Source organism: Drosophila montana, unplaced genomic scaffold (genome assembly GCF_035044405.1).
Source record: "Drosophila montana isolate Dmon_TW-CO22-7 unplaced genomic scaffold, ASM3504440v1 contig_1409_1, whole genome shotgun sequence".
NCBI lineage: Eukaryota > Metazoa > Arthropoda > Insecta > Diptera > Drosophilidae > Drosophila > Drosophila montana.
The window spans coordinates 296666-318058 of NW_026996361.1; the positions used below are offsets into that span (position 1 = coordinate 296666).

At 35.7% G+C, this 21393-nt stretch overlaps 3 protein-coding genes and 2 long non-coding RNA genes across 8 annotated transcripts; 3 read left to right on the forward strand and 2 right to left on the reverse strand.

Moving 5' to 3' along the window:
* The first annotated feature begins 2452 nt into the window (after nt 1-2452).
* On the forward strand, nt 2453-6139 carry LOC135429436 (uncharacterized). The gene is made up of 3 exons (XM_064683738.1): nt 2453-2568; nt 5380-5941; nt 6002-6139. Exons 2-3 carry the CDS (start codon nt 5561-5563, stop codon nt 6137-6139), a joined length of 519 nt encoding a protein of 172 aa, XP_064539808.1. The 5' UTR covers nt 2453-2568; nt 5380-5560.
* Nucleotides 6140-7665: 1526 nt separating this feature from the next.
* Nucleotides 7666-13005, forward strand: LOC135429446 (uncharacterized). Its single transcript, XM_064683750.1, has 5 exons — nt 7666-7827; nt 7887-8021; nt 8483-8904; nt 9360-9496; nt 12923-13005. Exons 1-3 carry the CDS (start codon nt 7666-7668, stop codon nt 8525-8527), a joined length of 342 nt encoding a protein of 113 aa, XP_064539820.1. The 3' UTR covers nt 8528-8904; nt 9360-9496; nt 12923-13005.
* LOC135429292 (uncharacterized) lies at nt 9742-11789 on the reverse strand. 2 transcript variants are annotated; one of them, XM_064683571.1, is made up of 2 exons: nt 11040-11789; nt 9742-10968 (listed from the first exon to the last, which is right to left on the reverse strand). In XM_064683571.1, exons 1-2 carry the CDS (start codon nt 11638-11640, stop codon nt 9905-9907), a joined length of 1665 nt encoding a protein of 554 aa, XP_064539641.1. In that variant the 5' UTR covers nt 11641-11789; the 3' UTR covers nt 9742-9904. The 2 variants fall into 2 exon arrangements, with proteins under 2 accessions (XP_064539641.1, XP_064539632.1); XM_064683562.1 differs by having other exon boundaries at nt 9745-10977; nt 11040-11787.
* Nucleotides 13006-14221: 1216 nt separating the features above from the next.
* On the forward strand, nt 14222-16404 carry LOC135429211 (uncharacterized). Its single transcript, XR_010436385.1, has 3 exons — nt 14222-14517; nt 16069-16190; nt 16276-16404. It is a non-coding gene; the product is annotated as an uncharacterized LOC135429211 (long non-coding RNA).
* A 3922-nt stretch (nt 16405-20326) lies between these two features.
* LOC135429237 (uncharacterized) lies at nt 20327-20999 on the reverse strand. Of its 3 annotated transcripts, none has more exons than XR_010436388.1 (3): nt 20740-20999; nt 20602-20666; nt 20327-20544 (listed from the first exon to the last, which is right to left on the reverse strand). It is a non-coding gene; the product is annotated as an uncharacterized LOC135429237 (long non-coding RNA). The 3 variants fall into 3 exon arrangements; XR_010436389.1 differs by having other exon boundaries at nt 20327-20538; nt 20602-20669; XR_010436387.1 differs by having other exon boundaries at nt 20602-20669.
* Between the last annotated feature and the right edge of the window lie 394 nt (nt 21000-21393).

The following is a 21393-nucleotide window of genomic DNA, read 5'->3' on the forward strand; positions in this document are numbered from 1 at the left end:
ATCCACTAACTATATCAGCCAAATATAAAAACCTTTTATTTTTTTTCAACCTTGCCATAAAAAATAATTTGATTATTCACATTGTGCAAAATAAAGCGTAAAAATATATACAGTTAAAAAATTATATACATATATAGTACATGCAGATGAAATGCGCAAAAAACTGGCGAGTCTCTGGTTGAATTTTCCATTTACACATACAAACGCCCCCCTTAAAACAACTTAAAAATGCATTAAACACAAATTGCTGTGTGCCATATTTATAGTAGCGACAGTCGTGAGAGATCTCATAAAACTATTTTTTACTAGTGTGGTGGCAAGTTAAATTGTGTTTTCATACGGGAGCCTGCAGTATGAAAGGCACTTCCTTTCGGTTTATATACTTTTCGGGGCAGTAATTTATATTTTAAACAATTAAATTAAATATAAGCTGCTTTTCCATAATGGTTGCTATATTTTAGATGACATGTATATAAAATTTACGGTGAGATTTGCGTATTTAACCAGCAGAGTTCGCTTTCCGAGTAGCCAGGTGCTCACTCCTGCTAGAATGAACAACAAAGATCTCTGCTCGATCCTTTTTAGCTCAAATTCTGAGTAAGCAATTGAATTAATTGTGCTTATAGATAGATATTTTGTATTCTACACTTGTCTGAAACATTTTGACGAGACTTACGAAATGCAATTTCATTTTGAATGCACCCGTTTTCGTGGTCTAATAAAGTTGCCAACTTGACTGCTAAGCCGAGCACGTTGCAAGTATTTGAGTCAGCGCAGAAATCTTCTTTGAATCTGTGCACTCATAAAACTTAAGAAAAGTTGAGATAAAGTGGTCAACTTTGAGTTTTTATGTTGGCATTAAAGACCGCAACTTATACAGCTTCTGACTGAACTGAAATACGATATTTTATGTACTTCAACTACAAGCCCATATATACCATGTGCCTGAGTAATTCAATTGAGTACTCAAGCATTTGCAGTGCCTTGGTGCGTAAAGATCTTCTGGGCAAGCAATGGCAACTGGCATCCACCCGCTAGTTGTCAGTCGTCTTTCGACTTCGCTTTTAGTGTCAGTCATGGTGGATTACGCCATTGAAATTGGATTAGACACGGAGCCAAGTGTGTTCAAATATTCGCATTTGCATATGTAAATACGTAAACTCGCTATCTGAGCGCCTGCAGCCGAACCGAGCCGAGTGATGTGTGAGGATTACACATGAGCAGCCTTAACAGATTACTGCAATTTAGGTAAATAAACGAGTCTACAACTTTAGCGAAGCAGTATAGAATAAAAGTTTTAAGGTGCAGCAACAAGAAAACATTGTCAGTCGTGCTGAGGTACGAGGTGCCCGAAAGTTGAACAAACAATAACAGTTGCATAGAAGGCATTGCCAGACCCAGTCATTTGGGCCAAGTTCGATGAACTTAATTAAAATATCTCATTGTCAGGTTAGTTAAATTTCCGTTTAAGTTGATAATTTAAGAATTTGTCGCCTTTAATTGACATAAGAAAAATACATTGATGAACAAATGTGCCTTAAATATCAATTGGCGTCTGCAGGCAATTGAAATTCAATGCAAAGATTTTGATTTAAAGGGCAAGTAAGCTAAGGTCAAACGAGTGTTTCTGATTTATATATAATTATATTTATATTGAGTTTTTACCGCCCCATAACAAAATCAAAAAAAATATGCAATTTAAGCTACTGGTTGAAACTTTTCCCTTTTGCCTGGTCCAAGTTTTGCTCAGCAATTTCCCAAATGACCTCACAAAATGTTTGCCCGAGAGCTACGAGAGCTGTGGATGTGTCAGTGTGCGTGCTAAAAACTCTTGACCCCAAGCCACTCTCGACAAAATGCTCGAATTGATTTCGCTAATTTGCTGTGTGAACTTTTGCGGCACAGCCATTTAATGCATTTAAATATAGATTTAGTAGCCAAAGAAGCTAACCACATGATATTTCAGCCATATAATTGGCCATATTTCACAAGCAAAGCGGACCAACAAAAACAATTGGGAATATAACTTTGTAAGCAAAGATATCTGTTTCGTGGCATCCCCAAAAGACTGTAAGCACAGATGTGTTGGCAGGGTCATTATACATATACAGAATGCTCCCGACAGCGTATTTACTTAGCATACTTTCAGGCGAGGCTGCACATGAGCTCACCAATTGAAACGAGGCGTGTGTAGCAATCCCTACAATTTATATTAGTCGTCCACTTATCTTTCTGACAGTGGGAAAACACCAAGTTTAAGGACTCTACGATTTAAGAAATGGTTTAGCTTGTGCTAAGGCTTGATGTGCAACATGTTGCAAAGAATTGGCCAAATTACCATCAGTTTGTTGGCACAGCTGAAATTTTCCCATTATTTTGCTGCTCGCCAGCAACAAAAGCAACACTCACAGAAATTTAACATTTAGTTCACAGCGGATGTTTGGCGCGTGTGGTTTAAAAAGCGCACAAATAATTTATGTATGTTGCTTAACAAATGAATAAATTAATAAAATCAACGTGACGAAAATTAACTTATGATAACAAGGTGGTGTTGCCTAATAGAAAAATGTAATGAAAACAAACACAGAAATAATTAATATTATTTGTTCCTTATTAAGAGAAACACGCTCACATAATAAATAGAGGTTTAAGTTGGTGAAATCGTCATTAAAAATTTAATTATTCAATAATTTAACGGAAAAAAGGTTTTATGCTTAGATGCATCATCTTCATCCAATGTTATCCTTAATATTTAATAGAACAGAAACAAGAAATACAGGTGCTAAGTAAGCTCAGTTCTCAACCGATCGGTAGTCTTTAAATATGCACTTACAGTCACGCACAAAAATAATGAGCTCTTAAATAAATAATATTACATATGGTTCTGGCCAACAGTCCCTGTAAGTATGCAGCTAACGATTATTTCATGTTTCACGTATTATAGCAAATACTCATACGCCTCGTGAATTTGTAAATATAATCGAAAATTGTATAAGGCATGCAGATGGCAATAATCTATTAAACATTAAGTACTTGAATGCCGCAAAAAGGATAATGAAACGTGCATGATGCAAATATTAATCTGTTTGTAATAAAATTATATCCAGTTATTGTTACCGCTAAGGACGATTATGACAAACTAAGCACATTATCATGTAATTAATATCAACAGAACTGAAGTTACATATTTTATGAAATCGAATATATTTTCAAGCGCATATAAATAAATTGTTTAGGAAAAGGAGATGTTGACTTAAAAAGAAAAAAAAGTGAGGTGGCGTACTCTTGACAGAATTTAAATTCAGTTGTTTTTATTGCCGAAAAAATCGTGATTTAATTAAAAATCGAAATCGAAAGAAAAACTTAAGTCAATCGAGTGCCATGTTAAACCTGTCATATATCATTCGTACTTCATATTTCTTAAAGAGAAAAATTGCTTTGTAATTTAATATTTGTAGAGAAACAGTCATAATTAATATTATTTCCGAATTTTTCAAAATGACTTATAATATTGATGAACAGACAGTTGTTCAGTATTTACGCGAAACCCTGGCACCAGTTCCATTTGACGATCTGGTGACAGAGTTTAGCGGTGCGCAACCCGATGAAGCAACTCGCAAGCAAACCAAAGCTCAGCTGCAAAAAGTCCTTATTAAATCGATCAACTTTGGGCTAATAATGCATTGCAACAATCACTTCTACGCAGCAACGCATGCCGAAGATCTCCAAGAAATGCTTGAAAATGAATCAGACAGTGGTTGGTCGTCCGACCATAGCATAATTTCCTTTTCAAGTTGCGAGTCTTCTACCAACAAGCCTTTACCAGTTGAAGATATGGACGCAGTGGAGACCGACGAAAGAAGCTCATCTAGCAGCGTAGAACTAGTAGATAAAGGTTTGGCCGAAAAGGGCAAGAAGGACTGAAAATCAGGGGAATGGCAAGTTTTTCGGTCACAAAAAGTTATAAATATTTCAAAACAACAAAAAACATCCTTAGCTCATTAATAAATCGAAATCTTGCGGCTTTTTTGTTTGAACGACTGTTCGTGATAAATCTAATACAACGGGGCTGATCCTAAAAATATGTATATAAATTGACGTGGCATAAAGTTATGTAAACAATTTTTTTATTTAATATTCTAAAGAAAATGTCTGGCTAATTACAACGCAAAAGTTAACTGTAAAAATGTTGTGTATTATCTTTACTAACAATAATGTTACCATTGTTCCTGTTTTTCAGATATAAAGCATATAGACATACTTTTGAACGAGCTCTTCAGCTTAGGAAATATATACAAAATAACTTTTAATGTCTTCGAGTTGAAACCGTTACAATTATCAAACAAGTTCTTCAGCTTAAGGGGTACAGTAGAAGCAACTGTTTAAAAGTCTTTCAATTCGACGACTTCAGTATATTCTATTTTATATAGTGATTGGTAAACCGCCACAATTTTTGGGCGAGTTCAGCTTGAGTAAAATAAAAATAACTATCGTTTCCTTTGCGCTGGACTACGTCTCTCCCATTGGTTAAGAAAAAGCCGTCACAATTTTTGAACGAGTTCTTCAGCTTGTAGAGTTAAATAAAAATAACTGTATTGTTTCCATTGCGCTGGACTATGTCTCCCGTTGGTTAAGAAAAAGCCGTCACAATTTTTGAACGAGTTCTTCAGCTTAGCAGTTAATTAAATATAACTTCTTTCAATGCCTTTGGGTAGCAATTTCTACTTTTTCAAACGAGCTCTTCAGCTTAAGGAGCTAAGTGGAAGCAACTGTTTGAATGTCTTTGAATTAAATTGTTTCGATTTCAATATTGATGAATGTATTGGGGTAGGCTTATGCATTAAAATCGCTCTCAGCTTTAATGATAAATATTATCATAAAATATTTCTTTCACATTCGTTCAGTTTTTTCACGTCAATGTAGCCACACGTCAAGCTACTTAGTCTTGTCAGTAACGCACCTTTGTTAAAATTGAAAATAATATTTTGCCTCCAGTTTTTAAGTGTAAAGACTTGCCTTTAAATAAATTATTAAAGGCTATTGAAAGGCTATACAATATTGTAAGCGTGCTTAATTTATTTTCTATTCCGTTTTTCAAATATCCCTTTCGTTTAAAAAATATAAATATAGGCCTTTGATTGCAACATACAATATGTAATTATTTTTATTTTAGGAAACTTCTTTAAGGAAAAATTATTCTTAATGCAAATATTTGCTTAAAAAATTTAAAAATTGTGTTAATTTTAAAAAGGCCATAACGTGTAGGGCGCGGCGTAAAAGTAATGTGGAACGGTTGTACGCTATGTTGATTTGATGACGAGTCATTCAATCATAATAAATGCTGCCCATTTTCACAGTCTAACTATTTATTCTTTGCAGCGCACGTAACTCGTGGACGTGATGATAACATTACGAGGCATGGCCCTCGATTCGTACGGTCTGTCACCTGTTTGGGGTGTGTCCGTGCGTTAATCAAACACACAGCAATCCATTTGTAAACCAGACACAGTCGTGCAGCACACACATGACCGCGTCACGAGCGGCCACCAGAACGTGACATATGGCAATGTACTTTTATGCCAGTAAGATATCAGCCATAGCCTGCGGCACGCGTTGCAAGCAAACCGTGCTGCAAAAGTCGCGCGGTCAACGGGATCGCGATAGAAACATATATCGGCAGCTCAGTAGATGCCATCAGCAAAGCTCAGATAGCGAGGCAGGTACTGACGAAGCCAGCTGCGAGCCTGAAGCTGAGAAACTACCTCAACGTGCAAATGTTAATATTTTTTCCCTCGATGCCAGCGAATTGAATGCAAAAGAACCACCCTTCAGCCTGGAGCTGGGATTTGAACAGGAAAACAAGGGCACGGGACCTCGGCGTCGGCACAATTCGAATCAGTTGAATGGACGCGATTTGGAATTGGGTATTCAGCAGTTTGAGGTACGACTATTACACATTCAAATATTTGAAACATATGAATATATTTGTTAAATTTTACAGCTTAGCACCGCAAAATCCACAGCGACGGGCGCTGGCAATGATATATTTCAATATGCTGTGCCCAACAATCCGCTTAGGCACCACCAATGTGATATCAGTTCTGAGGCATTTTTTGTTTTCTTTTTAAATTTTGAATAGTTTGTTTTGAAATCCAAAATAAAGAACCCCTGGCTTTTAGAATTTGCATGTCATCTGACAAATAAATTAACTCGATAAAATCCAAAATATTTAGATATGTCTAAAAATCATATACTCAATGTATATACAATGTGTTTTCACACTTATCGTCATTTTTTAGCAAATTTAATTTTTCATTAGGATATCTCACGATTTTTCCGGTTAAATAGTTAAACAGTCCAAGCATACTCTTATCTGTTTATATTAAGAGACAATTGAGTTTTGTATTCATTAAAACAGATACGTTACTTATGTTGTTTTCTGTTTGTTTTTAAACATTCATTGTATTTGTAATTTTTATTATATATTTTTAGGATACCTCGCCTATCTGTTTGCAGAACTCTGTTTTGGGCTCAGGTGGCCTTATGTACAAAAATGGTAGAATAGCTTCTGGACCGCTGGACGCATTTACTGAGGTGCTCATACCAAAGCATGTCAATGATTTAAATAAGGTAATCAGTAAACAAACATATGCATGCATTAAATAAAGTTTATAAATTCATGAAATAGAGAGAACGGTGCATTTTTAATGGAACCAAAAGGCTTACACTGGTTGCGTTGTAAAAATTTTACACATAATTGAAATAAACAATTAATGCGCTTTAGTAAACAAATTATTTAGTTCCATGTACTCGAAAATTCAGCGATTCACCCCCCCAAAGTGTTTGATATAATAGCTCTGTGTATACACAAATGGCAAAACAAAAATGAAATAGAATAGAATCTGTAGGCAACATATTCCATTGCTGAATTAACAATCCATAAAACTATTTTTTGCTCAATAAATATTTTTTCGGTTTAAAGTATGTTTTTTATTTGCCATATATACATATATATATAGCTTAGGAATATACTTGCTTGAAAGTATATCAACACATATATCAAATGAAATATTTGGCTTACGTTTCTGGGAAGTTGCCTAGACAATTAAGATTGTTGGCCGAGGCTTTATAAAGAATCCAGAAGCCTGCCTCATTATGCAGTCTACGGCAGCAAAATAAGCAAATCAATGTATAATAGAACAACTGAATAGTTAGGCAGAGACAACTCTGAATAACCGAATTATGTATGCAGCCACAATAATAATTTATTCATTGCAAACAAGTTCTGCAGCTAGCGCTTATTTGATAGACAACTGACACATCCTAACAAAAGAAACTAATTGAATCCAGCTCTGTCTACGTATGTTTAAAAAAAAACTGAAAAGATTTGCTATCTCTGGCACTAATCTGTGGTTATATTTATACTCTATTTGTCTCCCACATGCAGGAGTTTCTGTTCTCATTCTTATTATCATCACGTTTGTTTCTGCGTCCACATGAGCTGCATGGGAAACTGCTGGACTCAGTACCTGGTAGTGAACGTTTGGAGACATTAGTTGCCCTCCTGGCTGAGTGGACGAAGATATTTCCATACTATTATTGTGACGAGCGCATGATGAATCATATAAAACATATCGTTGCTGGGTGAGTGATTTTTCAACCTAAATGAAAGCTGCTTCTAATGGATTTCGCCCTTTTTGTGGATTTGCCAATTCACATTTAGAAACCATAGTCTCCCAAGTACTAAGTGCCTTACTTAACCGACTGACTGAGTTGGAGCAACATGAGGCCGATCTGCGCGCCTGCCAGACCAATACCACCGACATGGTAGGCTATACCCAATACCCTATCCAATCACAATTAAACCATTTATCTCTACGCATTAGCTTATTGCCAACCCAAACTGCCCAACAGCCACTCAATATGAACAAATATTATGTCGGCTGGAAAAGAAATTGGCCAAGAACGTCGGACCAGAGGAGTTTCTGCAGTGCAGCAGCTTGGTGCTCTTCGATGAGCAGGTAACTCTTTGATTATATCTAAAATCGATCGAACTTTTTTGTTAACATCGTGCTATCCCTCAGTAAGCCTCTTCTCAAAGTGTTTTCTACTCATTTACTTGTATTAAGTTGTATAATATACACTTGGATATATATTTATTTATTTGTTTATTAAGCAGTGCTTGTAGCTCTCAGGGTATCTTAAATTAAATAATATTAGCTTAAATAACTATAACTAAATAGAAAAATCAAATTAACACAAAATAAAGTAAATTTATTAGTTTTAATCAAACCACTATTGGCAAAAATGCATCCAGGCAGTTGTGATATATGTTCTGAAGCAATAAGAAAAGTCTCTTTGCTGTTCTAGTTTGAGACAGCATCAAAACAAAGTGACTGTTCTTTGTTTAAATCTCAAATAATATATCGTTATTTATGTCACAGATTAATTGACACAAGCTTTCAACATTAATAACCAACAGCTGGATTGCATGCAACGACATGCCGAAAGACTTGCACACTTATGACAAAAGCAGGCAAGCGTCTTGGATGACCAAGAAGTTCAAAGTCGAACGAGAACAACGAGTGAGGCATTCTTATCATTAGCAGCTAGAAACTTAGCTGGTGATGTAACGAAAACATCCTCTTCATGTGTGACACAAGTCAATTCGGACGAGTCCCTGCCGGTTTGTGCCAATAGAATCCCAGACAGTTCTAATATGAATACAACGGTCACGTCAATGAAAGAGCAACCGCCAGTGGTTACTGTGAGTGGCAGCAGCAATGAAATCTCAACTACAACAACATCAACCGATAGTGGAAAGCCAGATGATTGGGTTGTTATTCCAGTGTTTGCGGATATTGTGAAACTGGCACTGGCCGAACGTGTAAACGGTTTGCAGCGGTAAGTTCTCATTTAATTCACTTTGGTTGCTGTCCATATGGCGTATGCGTAATATTGCTCATACTTTATAACGAATATAAACCAAAAACTCTCGCCTTTCAAATTGGCTTGCTTTGATTGAATTGACCACAGCCGGGTACTTCAGCTTACAAATAAGTCAACAAGCAATAAAAATAAAATACAAATATGGAAATTTATATAATAAATATAATTTCATATTTACGAATTTCATATGATTTTTCTGATTTTAATAGAGCAAATATTTATTGAGTGTGATATAAATATTGAAGAGCACTCAACTGTGTGAAAAGTGGAAATAAAAAAATTTAATTTAATATTAAAAAAATCAAAAATTATATGATAAGTAAATTAAGTCACCCAAATTGTCAATATGTTTTAAGGGCGACTGGTTTATAGGAATTGTGTGCTCTTTATAACTGGTTTATTGCTTTCAGCTAACCAAATGGCCATATCAATATAAACACCTTCAATTGGATGGGGGCGATTGTAGGAGCCTTTACGAGCGACATGCATTCGATTAAATCTGTGCGGCGTCATCTAGCGGCGAGTACGCGCAAAATCGGTGAAACGGGTAAGAAAAATTATTTATGCGAGAGCGTACGATTGGTATACGCGATACATGAAGTTAAGACCATATACTTGTCTTGGTCTGGGGATCTGAAACTAGGAATATATGCATATTGTTACGTCCTTCTGTCTTATTAATTACGTCGACATTAAAGACTATATCTCTTAACTCTAGGAATGTAAGAATTGTCGTAAAGTGAGTTCGATATAGCCCCATTCAAGCTAATTTTAAGTTTATACCATATCTCCGGCTTTAAATTCTTTATTCTAGTTTTAAAGCACTTTTTTATGCTATTTATTGTCGCGTATAATTCTATTCATTGCTATTATTAGGTATAATCCTTCGAGCCGGAATCTCATTATTGCCTAGCTTTCTTAGCAGCCCACTTGTACGTTGTTCAAGCGACCTGAATTAGAACTTGTAGACGGGTGAGCCCACGAATTTCGCTCGTATTTTCCCATTGCCAATGGATTTGAAGTCATCGCAGCAATTGTATGTGTTCCAATGCTTGTACGGCACAATCCTGAGTCCGTCCATGTAGCTATGCGCGTAGCTCTGCAGGCGATTTAGGAAAAGTTTGAAGGTGCCGTAGGTAAGTTGTCTGAATCGCGGACATCGAATATCGTGGTGATGTGGCACGCCCTGACAGTAGGCCCAAAACCGTTCGACGTCTTTAATCTGGCTATACTTGCTCACAATTACATTATCGCTGCAGTCCGGATTCTCCTTGTAGGCACAAGCCGCCTCCCCAAATAGACAGGCTTGCCACAACATAGCTCTCACTATATTGTTTGAGCCCACTTTGCGGATCTGTTCGTTTTCCGGCTGATAGGCAATAGAGCGCTGCAGCCAGGGCGACAGCATGCGAAAGCGCAACGTAGCCATGACTTGAACAAGATACTGCTCTCGGTTCTGCCAGTCATGCTCGAGCCAGCGGATAGCGGCAAAGAACATTTCGTCTTCGCTGTTGACGCATATCATATCCATTTTGAGCAAATAGATCACCTCGTTGGCACTGAGATTGAGAAACTCGAAAGAGCTGACTAGTGGGAGGAAGGACTTGCGTATGCGGGCTAAAAATATGGACATCAAATCGCCGCATTGAAGTTGACGTGACGGCAAATATGCATGGAATGCCTCCGCCTCCCAAATTCCCATATTGCCAGGAATCGAAAACGCATACCAGTACTGCTCCAGCAGATAGCGCACGTCCAGGAATTTGGCCATCATATACATGAGCAGAAAGTTACTGCCCAGTGCCAGCTCATTGTGGTCCTTAATGATCCAGTTGTACAGTCTCACCATCAGATTTATTGAGACCTTGTGGCTGGGAAGCTCAAGAAAGCAATTGCTGAAGTCGTGAAAAGCTTTCATGTAATGGCAGAATATATACCGATCGACATGCATAAACTCGCTTCCGACTTTCAATTCCAAATTGTCAAACCAAAAGTTGCGGACGGCAATGATGAGTAGCTCTGTGGGTTCTATAAGTCGATGTAATAACGGTGTAGGAGTGAGCATAGGTCTCCTTATGTGAATAGCTCACCTAAGCGCCGGTCCTCCACGCTGGACATGTGTTTGGCTATGGAAATCCTTGGGCTAAATTTCACTGGCTGCCAGATCGTCTCAAAGTCATGCACCGTAATGTTTTGCATCATCCCAATCGCTTGCGCCAGTTCCACCGTCTCCTGTTGATATGGCACCAGCTCCCGGGTCTTGGCATGCATTTGCGCAGCTTTGGAATGCAGCTTTGACCAGTTGAGAAATGGATTACTTGGAAAGTACTTATTATGCAAGCCCATTCGTGGAGCATGTGGTTCCTTCGCTGTTTGTTCCTCCTGTGATGTCTCACTACTACTTTGCAGTACTAGCAAATGCGGTTTCATTGAAGGGGATGTTTTTCTATTCATAATATTTCTGCTGTCTCTCCTCATGCTCAGGTTCCAGACTGATTGGTCTGGGGTTGCCCCATTTTCGATGAACTGCTTATGCATCCAGTGCGGCAAAAATAACGTATCATAGTCGTGCCCAGGATTCATCATCCTCGCATCCTCGCATTGACGAACGTCTGAGATGATGCGCGGGAAACTCACATGCATCTCTTGCTTCCGTGGCATGGTGAAGGACGGCTTATTTTTTTGAGCCATTTTAGAAATTTTTGTGCGTTTTAAATTTAAATCACAACGTACGCAGAAAATATTATTTGTGCTTTTCAAGTAGTTCTTAGTCTCAGTTGAACCAATTAAGCGTTATGGGATTGGAATAAATTTATTTCAAAGCCATCTTAACTCTGAAAATAACAAATTCTGTAATATGAGAGAGGTTATTAAATTTGTCTGTTTTGAAACTGAAGAGAACAGGAAATTACAAGCCAACGGTAATTCATCGGCTCTTGTTGTGATTCTGATTGTCAGGTAATCAAAAAGAAGACGTGAATTTAAAAATTATTTTTCGTTTTATATCTCATATTCTCAACTATGTCTCAGTCTGTATATATTTTTGTTGCTCGTCGAAACAGTTACAGAACTTTAAGTTAATGTACCCTCAACCAATTATTTGTTCTAGGAAAATATAAAATTTAACATAATTCCAACAGTTTACAAAAGCTACAGGGACAAGAGGGCAAGGAAATTCTCAAGCAGGCTAAGATAAAGGAGCCACAAGTTTAATATGCATATAAATATGTGCGTGTGTGTATGTCTTTTGCTCATTAGGCACACGCGCAGCTTTGGGGCAATCTTAGCAATAATTGGGAAGCTAGCAAGCGGATGAGCCACTCATTAGTTAAGCATTTTGATAGCGTGTCCTTATTCTCTGAAGTGGCTGTGGCTAACGAAATTGGGCTTTTGGTAATCGAGTCTAACTGTTAACAGCCCAATGCCTTAAATGCTGGTGTGTGCAAGATTTGCAGAACAGGTTGTATATAGCTGTGTACTGCTTTGAAAGCTGTCAACAATGTCCAGACAAGCCGGCTGACAGTCGAGACAGTTGGGCTAAATAGATAAAGCAACTGAAATCGGTGGCCAGTTGGAATCACAACCCCCTATCACGACTCAAGCTTACCCAAACAATATATTGTTATGTTTCCCCATTCTCGTCCCTATTGGTAAGTTGTCTAAAAGAGAAGATAAATGGCACTGACTGTACTTATCTATTACCTGTCTCGGCTGTCGCTTTCCAGTTTGAAATATGATACTAAAACAACATCAATATGCGTTTAAATATGATTGTCTGCCAATTGTTGAGGTATAAACAATTTTATTGAGGAAAAAACAAAGAAAATATACAAACGTTAAATCAAATAAGTATGATTTTAAAGTCGTAAAAGTAAGGATAGATACACAGATAGAGTATAAGACATAAGTAGATATTATTAAATAAAATATTTAATATAAACATAAATACATATATTTTCTTTTCTATTTACAGAATTGATGCTGGCTTCTTTTGCATGCGAGGACTCTAACAATGCTGAAAGGTTGATGTACGACTTGAGTTAAATAAAATTGCATGGTAGTCTTAGTGGACAACTGTTTTTATTATAGATTTGCAGCGTGGCCCTTATCCTTGAAATGTCTAGCATTTTTTATGGTCATCATCGATTCTTTAGGGTGATTTTATATTTAAGTTTTTTTTCAGTTGATTTAAATCGATTTCGTGCGATAGGATAGATAAGTCCTATGTTCCATCTTGAGCATTTAGAAGCTGTAAGATCAAAGCCCCTTGGCTAAATCGACTTGGCTTATGATGTGATCAAGAATTTGTGTACCTTATAGGGTTGGAGAAGTTTCGTTTTGTCTGACATATATGTATATTTGCTATTGCTTATTAAACCTTCTTTGAATCTAATTTTTTTATTTAATGCAAAGCTCTAAGCTAGCTTTAATTCTTTAAATCAACAAAAAAAGTTCATTCATCGGCAGTTAAAAAACAATAACTCTTTTTCTCTTTTACAATAATGAACATTTAAGACCAGCTCCTGGCTGCTGTCAAGAGCTTTGCAATGTCAGCAAATTTTCTTCGCCGGACAAAATTTAAGACCAAAGCAAAGAGCCAAAGGCGTTTTGCTGCAGAGCCAAATATGTTAAAAATGCAGATGGATGCAACGTCCCAAGAACTTGGCCGACTTTTTGTGTGTGCAGGACTGTGCTCTCAGTAAGTGAGCGAAATTACATCCACCAGGCAGAGAATTATGTTGCAAGCGGCAAGTATTTATGCAGCCTAATATGTTTCATCTATTGGTCTCTATATATTTAGAGATGCATGTGTAAATGTTTGCTCAGTTGGCTCGCTGTAGACACAGAATTAAATATTATTTAAAAATTTATTCACAGCAAATGTTTTTGCATAACGCGCAAAGTCATATTATTAGCTCTCAAAATCTATTGAAAATACAATTAAGAACACAAAACAAGCAGTAGGAAACTGAAAAATAAAAATAAGGTTAATCTTCTGTTGAAGCTGAACGAGAAGCGTAACAAGGCAAATAAAAATTTCAATCAAGTGCAGACAATGAATTCAAATAGAATATTGAACAAATAATTGTATCTCTCCTGCGGTTGTTGTGTTATTTTTATGGTCACATTTCTGCATAACAGATCAGACCAGTAGCAGGCAGTTTTCCAATTTTCATTGCATTGCAAATTGCAATTGCAATCATAAAATGAGATTTGATTTTAGTGTCAAATCAACTGTATTTTAACTTCTGTTGTTGTTGAAATATTTGCATTTGGCAGAACAGTAAAATGTTCACAAATTTTCAATGCTGTAGTTACAAAATGTAACAGCACAACTATATTTCGATTTATATAAAGTTTACTAGCGGGCTAACTCCGGCCTTGCCCATAGTACGGTATGCAGCTTTCGAAAAGTGTGAAACACAACACTAAGATATTTTGAAAATCAGATGGGGCCGATTGGATTGTACACAAAAAAGTTTCATACAAACGTTTTTCGTGATTTTTTCACATATGCGGGTGGAATTTCCCGAAACCCCGCCTTAACGAGCACCTTCAGCACAAAAGGTAACTACAGTGAAAATTTGAGTTTCCTAGTTCACAAGGTTTTGGCTGTGCGTTGATCACCAATCAGTCAGTCAGTCAGTCAGGACAAACAGTCTTATATATAGAGATAACTTTATTTTTTCGTCTGTTTATGACAGGAACCCAATTATAATGGTTTCAAAAAAATTTTAATTTACCTACGAATGCTTTGAAAAAGATGTTAAATTGATTTTCAGAATATCACGTGAGCTATAATTCAACAAAAATTATTTTACCACCCCATTAATACAACCTGTCGAAATATTCGCAGTCGTATATCATTTTTATGTATCTACAGTAACCGTAAAATTTTTATTTAATTGCGACCCAAGACCCCAAAAAAAGAAATACGAAAAATGTGCCAGAAAAACAAATCAATTTTTAGCCAAAGGCTTTAGACAAACAAAGCAAGGTAAAATGATTTATTTCAATCGCAGGCCCTATGATTTGTTACTGCAACTTTGACTGCATGATAAAACGGCAGAAAAATCCGTAATATGTATATTTTGAAAGGAACGCAGCTCCACGGCTGCAGCTATACCGGATAAGAGTAAAATAATAAAATATGACATCAAATATACGCCCAGAGTACGTGTCAAATATTGAAATTTGTGTAGGCCTTTACTCATAATGGATATAAAAATTTTATAAATAATTGTAATAAATGTAAAAGGATTATGAATAAGTTTCAAACATTTATAGAACTTTTTTTCTGGAAGTAATGATCAGAACCAGGTGGTCTAAATACATATCGTCCATAACAAAAACAGTCATATTACGAATTTTCATTAATATAGCCTTAAAGCTTAGCTCAGTTTACCAGTAAAGCCAATCCTGTAAATAATAAGAAGATAATTATAATTACCACTCATTCTGACCGTAGTACCTCAGCTAGCGAACCATCCAACTAGTTTGCTCTATTCTGTTCCTGTCTGTGCATAAATCGTGTGTCAAACTTTGTCCTGCCAGTTGTTTCAGCTTGCAGTGGCTTTTACAGCTGCGGTCCTGAGAGGACCTCGGCCACCACCTGATAAATTTTCAGATTTGCATGCTAATGAATAGCGCAAATCCAGAGCGTGCTGAATAACCTTTTTAAATTATTCGTGTGTTTTCTCGAGTAGTTTGCATCAACAATAAGATCAGAGCGGGACAAATCCACAAGGGACGTGAATTGCTTGCCTTGCAAACTATAATGTTTCTTTCGATGATTGCGTAATTTTATTTTGTATTGTTTTCTTTCAAATTTGGTCGATTACGTCTAATGTCTAATGTTCCTAAATTTTAATTTTTCCGCTAATACTTGAACCCGTTGAATATACTATATTCTCTTTATTAGTTTTCTTAAAGTGAAGACAAAATTAATAGATTAACTTGGTATAAACGCTAATTATATAAAAGGTTTAAAAATATATTTTAAAGGTCTTAAAGGTTCTTTTCAACTTTATCAAAAACTTTATCGCTGGTTCGTCTCTTATGTATTCAGCACAGATAGAGTTTAGGCGACAACTACGTTAATTTACTTCCATCACCTAGACATTTAGCATAAATCAGCTCTGACTCTGCCAGTCAGTTGCTCCTTGGTTTACTTTCGTATATACTTGAAAGACATAAATAAAGTTAGGGAATTGCGTTTGTTGCCGGCAATCATTTGAAAGGTAAGCCCATGCAAACCTATTATGATTATTTCGTATTTTTAAATTTTTTTTGGTTTTTTTTTATAATATCCATTTCATATTTCAGCTAAGCATTAAAGCTTACCTGATTCAAAAGACAGACAGGACAACTGCATATTTAAATATTTAATAACTTGAGCAATGCGAATTCTTTTTAATTATTCTGACCTTTTTGACAAGCATTTGGCATAGAAAAAAAAAAAAGGTAAGAGTATATCTTTGCTCGTTTTGCAGCTTATTTAATTTAATCCTTTGTGAATAGCATTCAACGAAAGCAGCGAAAGAAAAATCTCTAAAATGGAACAAGGAAATCTAAATAAAAAGCTGCGTTTAATTAGCGGATAATCGAATTGCGAGCCAACGAGTCAAATCAAATGATTGATTAATCATTGTTCATTTGAGCAGCTGTGTCTAGCATTGAAGAACATTTTAATTGAAACCCGTTGAAAGAAATCGGCCACTCAGCCGAGCCGTAGTTCTTTGCGGCTTTGAGAAATGAATATGCATATCTTGGATTCTTTTTTGAGTGGCAGCTGCAAGATTGTAATGAAATCATAACAAAAATGGAAACTATTCATATGGAAATCAAACTTGGCAACTGATGTTCAATTATTATTCTGGTATGACTTACTCATGAATGAGTTTGTAATAAAACCGAAACAACTTTCAAAGCTACTAATGACGGGCTCAAGGACTAAGACAGTAGAAGATTACTTGCACAAAAAAAAAGAATGAGTCCTTTGGCACGTAGCATATCATTATACAGAAACTTAATTTTCATTGATTTTCCTATAAAAAGGCATACAATAGGAGTACAATATGCCAATTAGTTATTCTTTTTATCGGTTTTTTCCTGCAATATTTTATAGAAACCTGATGATATATATTAACCTGATGTCAGCTATATCGACTGGGTTGTTATTAGGGATCAAGAAATGACATAATTTTTCTGATTTTTAATTTAATATAAATTTACAGACAAATATGTTCAAGTTGTGCACTCGCACGGATGTGTCCCATCAGCATTGCTAAGAACAATTGTTGATATTCATTTTTCAACTGTTTCGCTCAGCTTCATCGTGCTACTTGACCTTTAGCGGCAGTGGGCCGTTTTTTAAATTTTAATTATTGGAAAATCGACTAACATTAGCAAGGAAAATACAATTTTTGAAAAGCGTGGTTGTAGAATGTTTACCTATAGTGTAGCAAAGAATAAAATAAGAGGTAATTTCCAAAACAGTATAAAATATTGTTTGCAATTTTAATTAAAGCAAAATATATGATACTCACTTAAAAAATTGCATAGAATTGATTATCATTTTGTCTCTTATTTTTATTTATATTTTATTTTATTCTGTTGATTTTGTGGTGAATTTGATTGCATTAAAGCCTTTGTATGAGGTGGCAGCTGTCTACTTGACATTGTTTTGTTGTCAATAGAGATTAATTTCCTGCACAAATTTAGTATATTGTTTTAATATTACTCAGCACTATTTTCAATATCCCCATTTTCACCATAATTACTCCAGCATTAAGGTAGGAATTCATATATAATATATAAAAAGTGTATAAAAAACCATGGAAATGGCCATCGCAATAATAAAAGGCTTAACAAAATTCTGCTAAAACCACAGCCCTGGCTTTTCAATTGCAATCATGCGGTCACTTTGCACACGAAATATAAATAAAGCACAAAACCGGACTCATTTGTGGCTTTCAAAATATACTCCTTTTTTTGGGTGGCACCTTAATCAGAATATTCTTTGGACTAGCGCTGCTTTTTTTTGTGCATTTTAATTAAAATATCTGTTAAATATTGTGGTACTCGATAACTAGAGTCTGTGAAATGAAGATCAATAGAATTCAAGTTAGGTTATCGGTGCAGAAGAAATAATACCCTTGTACACGTAAAGCGAATGTGCGGTCAAATGATGTAGTAAACGCAAAATTTACGATTTTACGATAACGCAGCAACTAGTTTAAATGCTGAGTGGCATAAAGAAAATGTCACTTCTTTTACATTTCATGCGTAAGAGTCCCTCAGCATGAGCATAAAAAAGCAATCAGAGCACCAATTAGTAAATATATTTTGATTCACCTTTGAAAAGGTATGCAGATTTTACTTTTATACATTTTTAAGACTTTACATTTACTTTGAAGTTTAAAGTTTCTTTTTTCAGCTCACCAATTTTTTTTATTTGCAATCGTTATCTTTCAATGAGAGCTGCATTGAGCTCTTCCAATTAATAGGTCATTAAATGACCAACATATTGCCATATTATTGATGGGGAGTTACTGTTTTTTATTTTTGACTTATTATGCATCTTGCATTATTGCTCTATGCATTTAAGTGCATTTCGAATAAATGAACTATTGGATGAGTATAGTGGCGCAGACTATTTGCGCTTTCCTTCGAACCTATCATATTTTCAAAACCCAGCAGCAGCAGTTGCAGTAGAATACTGTGGCAGTAGCAAGTAACAAATAATTGACTGTCAGTTATTACAGTTTTTCGGTACATTTTCTTCAAGAAACTTGAAAATTATAGGCAAACCTTTAAGCTAAAAGTCAAGTTTGCATAGAAACACAAAGACGCAAGGATCTTATAAGTTGGTTTGCGTGTTGATACTGATTAAGAGTCAATAACTACTTGAATATAGCCCATTTTTGATTTCTCGGTTAAATTTTTATATAAATTTGGTGTCCCAGAAACTGTTGTTTTTGTTATGCGCTCATAATAGTTTTGCACCTTTCACATAAATTACAATTAAACAGCTCAATAATTCAGCTGGCCAGGCCAATTCTTCCTGTAGTTATTTTTGAACTTAAATATAGCTAGCTAATGGACACAGCTGCTCAAAGAGACAATGATTGATCAATCATTTAATTCGCCGTGGCTGTTTGCTATTTTATTATTCACTAATTACTTATAATGTATCGCTCTGCCATATAAGCAGAACCGACGGCTAAGCGCTGAACTTTAAGATGCAATAACATTGGTATTAAAATAAGGCAGCTAAAATCTTGGACTGTTATGAGTTCGTATAGCATGCTCGAAATCTAAAACCAAAACTGTATGAGATAAGCTTTAATATAAATATTAGCACTTGTCGTGAAGAGCTGAATTATACTGTTAATCATACAATCACTCATACGCAGTGAAAGCGAAAGGTGCTACTGGGAGAACCATTGCCAAAATGCCGCCGAATCTTTCTTTTTGAAATGGAAAACCGTGTCCATTAATATACAAACTTTTGCCACCAGAAAATATGGAAGAAACGGGAAACGCAATGCGGGATAAATCCGGTCGCTCCTTTTAGTTATGCTTCATCTTGAAAAGACTTATTGGTTGTTATTTGTTTTTTTCTTTTTAAACAGATTACTTATTATTTTTGTAGGGAATGAGACGACGTGTATAAAAGCCGGTTTACTGTCTATTTCCAAAACAAATCTAAAGGATTGAATAAAATATATATACAAAAATTGTGGAAATCTTTGTGTATATGAAATATATATGCATAATTGTAGAGTAATCTTTTAGTAAAGACTGCAGGAGAATTGGATTTTTACAGCTTTTTAGCCACTTGTTTGCCAAGTCAAATGTTCTATCATTCCCCTTCGCACTTCTGGGTGCATTCATTTCAATTTCACTGGAGGTGCAGTCAAACGTTTTGCGAGGCAACCCTTAACTGTAGCCAAGTTAAACTGTGCCTAACCAAGCGGTGATCTGGCGGCGCGCAGTTGAGGAAGTAAGGGGAGCATTATATAATTGGCTGATTGTTTAAGGAGTTGGCAGTGGAAATGGGTCAGTTGTTTGCCCCATTGTGTTAATGCTGCGGGTTAACTTTCTTTTGTGTTGTCAACGCAAAAGTTTTGAAGCGCAAAGTCAATTTAATGGCCATTTTGTAAGTGTATGCAGACAACTTTTTGTATCTGCTAATGTCTTGTCAGGCCAATTCCGCTAAACGTCGCAAGAGGCAGCCTCGATAGGAAACATTCCTTGGCTTTTCGACTTTTTTGCGCTGTTGTTTCTTTGAAGTTTTTCAAATCTGTTAAATTAAATTAAAATTAAATTAAATTAAGTAAAATTTAATTTTTGTAATTTATTAAATGCTTACAGGAACTGCAGAATAGAGATAATATTGCACGAGACTTTTAGTATCCTTTTCTTTCGGGCATAAGATCCACTTAGAACATTCATTGGCTCCAATCGCCTGAGCGCCATTTGGGTAAAAATGTTTAAGACACACACAGTACACAGCCTTGTGGTGCCCTGCAAACATATTATTTGTGTTATGCACGACTGACAATACAATCCACATACAGGGACCTTCAGCTAACAAACAATAAAAGTAAATATAAAAATAAAAAGAAGCAATGTTCATACACTGACCCCTGATAACTATGTGCTCTCTTCAACGTTTGGCCTATTACAGGATTTCTACAACTTATTCTGGGCTGCTAAAATGATTGAACATTAGAAAGGCTTCAGAAGTAATTGAACAAAAAATAAATCCCTTATTAAACTCACATTTCTTCTATTGTTTATAGCATAGCATCAGCGTTTTAAGCTCCATTAGTTAAATTTTCTCGATGAACAAAATCGATATCCGCGGGCTCTTTCATACATTCGTTTCGCAGCATAGCTACTTTTGATTTTTTTGCTACTTATCAGTCTCCACGATTTTCATCCAAATTACATAGTTTAATTAAAAGTTAAATGGTAACTGACGTCTTTATAAGTTTACCTCCCATTTTTAAATCAACAGATAATTTGTGTAGTAGAATAAAGCAAAAAAAAAAAACGCGGAAGAGAAAACAACCCAAACAAAAGGTTGAACATTTTCTATTGTGTATCAAAATGTTTGACATTTTTGTCCCATGAATGTTGGTCCGACACGTGTTTGATATTATTCAACATTTTTGTGGGCTCTACTTTCGATTATTTATTTTAAGCACGTACAATGGCGCTCAATAACCGCAGATGGGTTCCATTCAGACATGGTGTAAATAAAAAATTTGAATACAATTAATATTTATGAACTTGCAAAGTAAAAAATTTGAATTGTGAAATTTGCTAGAAAATGTCGTTTGCTTTAGCACTTTAATTAATGCTGGGTTATTACCTTTTAGTAATTCAATTAGCTTCTCTTAAAAATCGGATTGAAAAACATATATTAATATT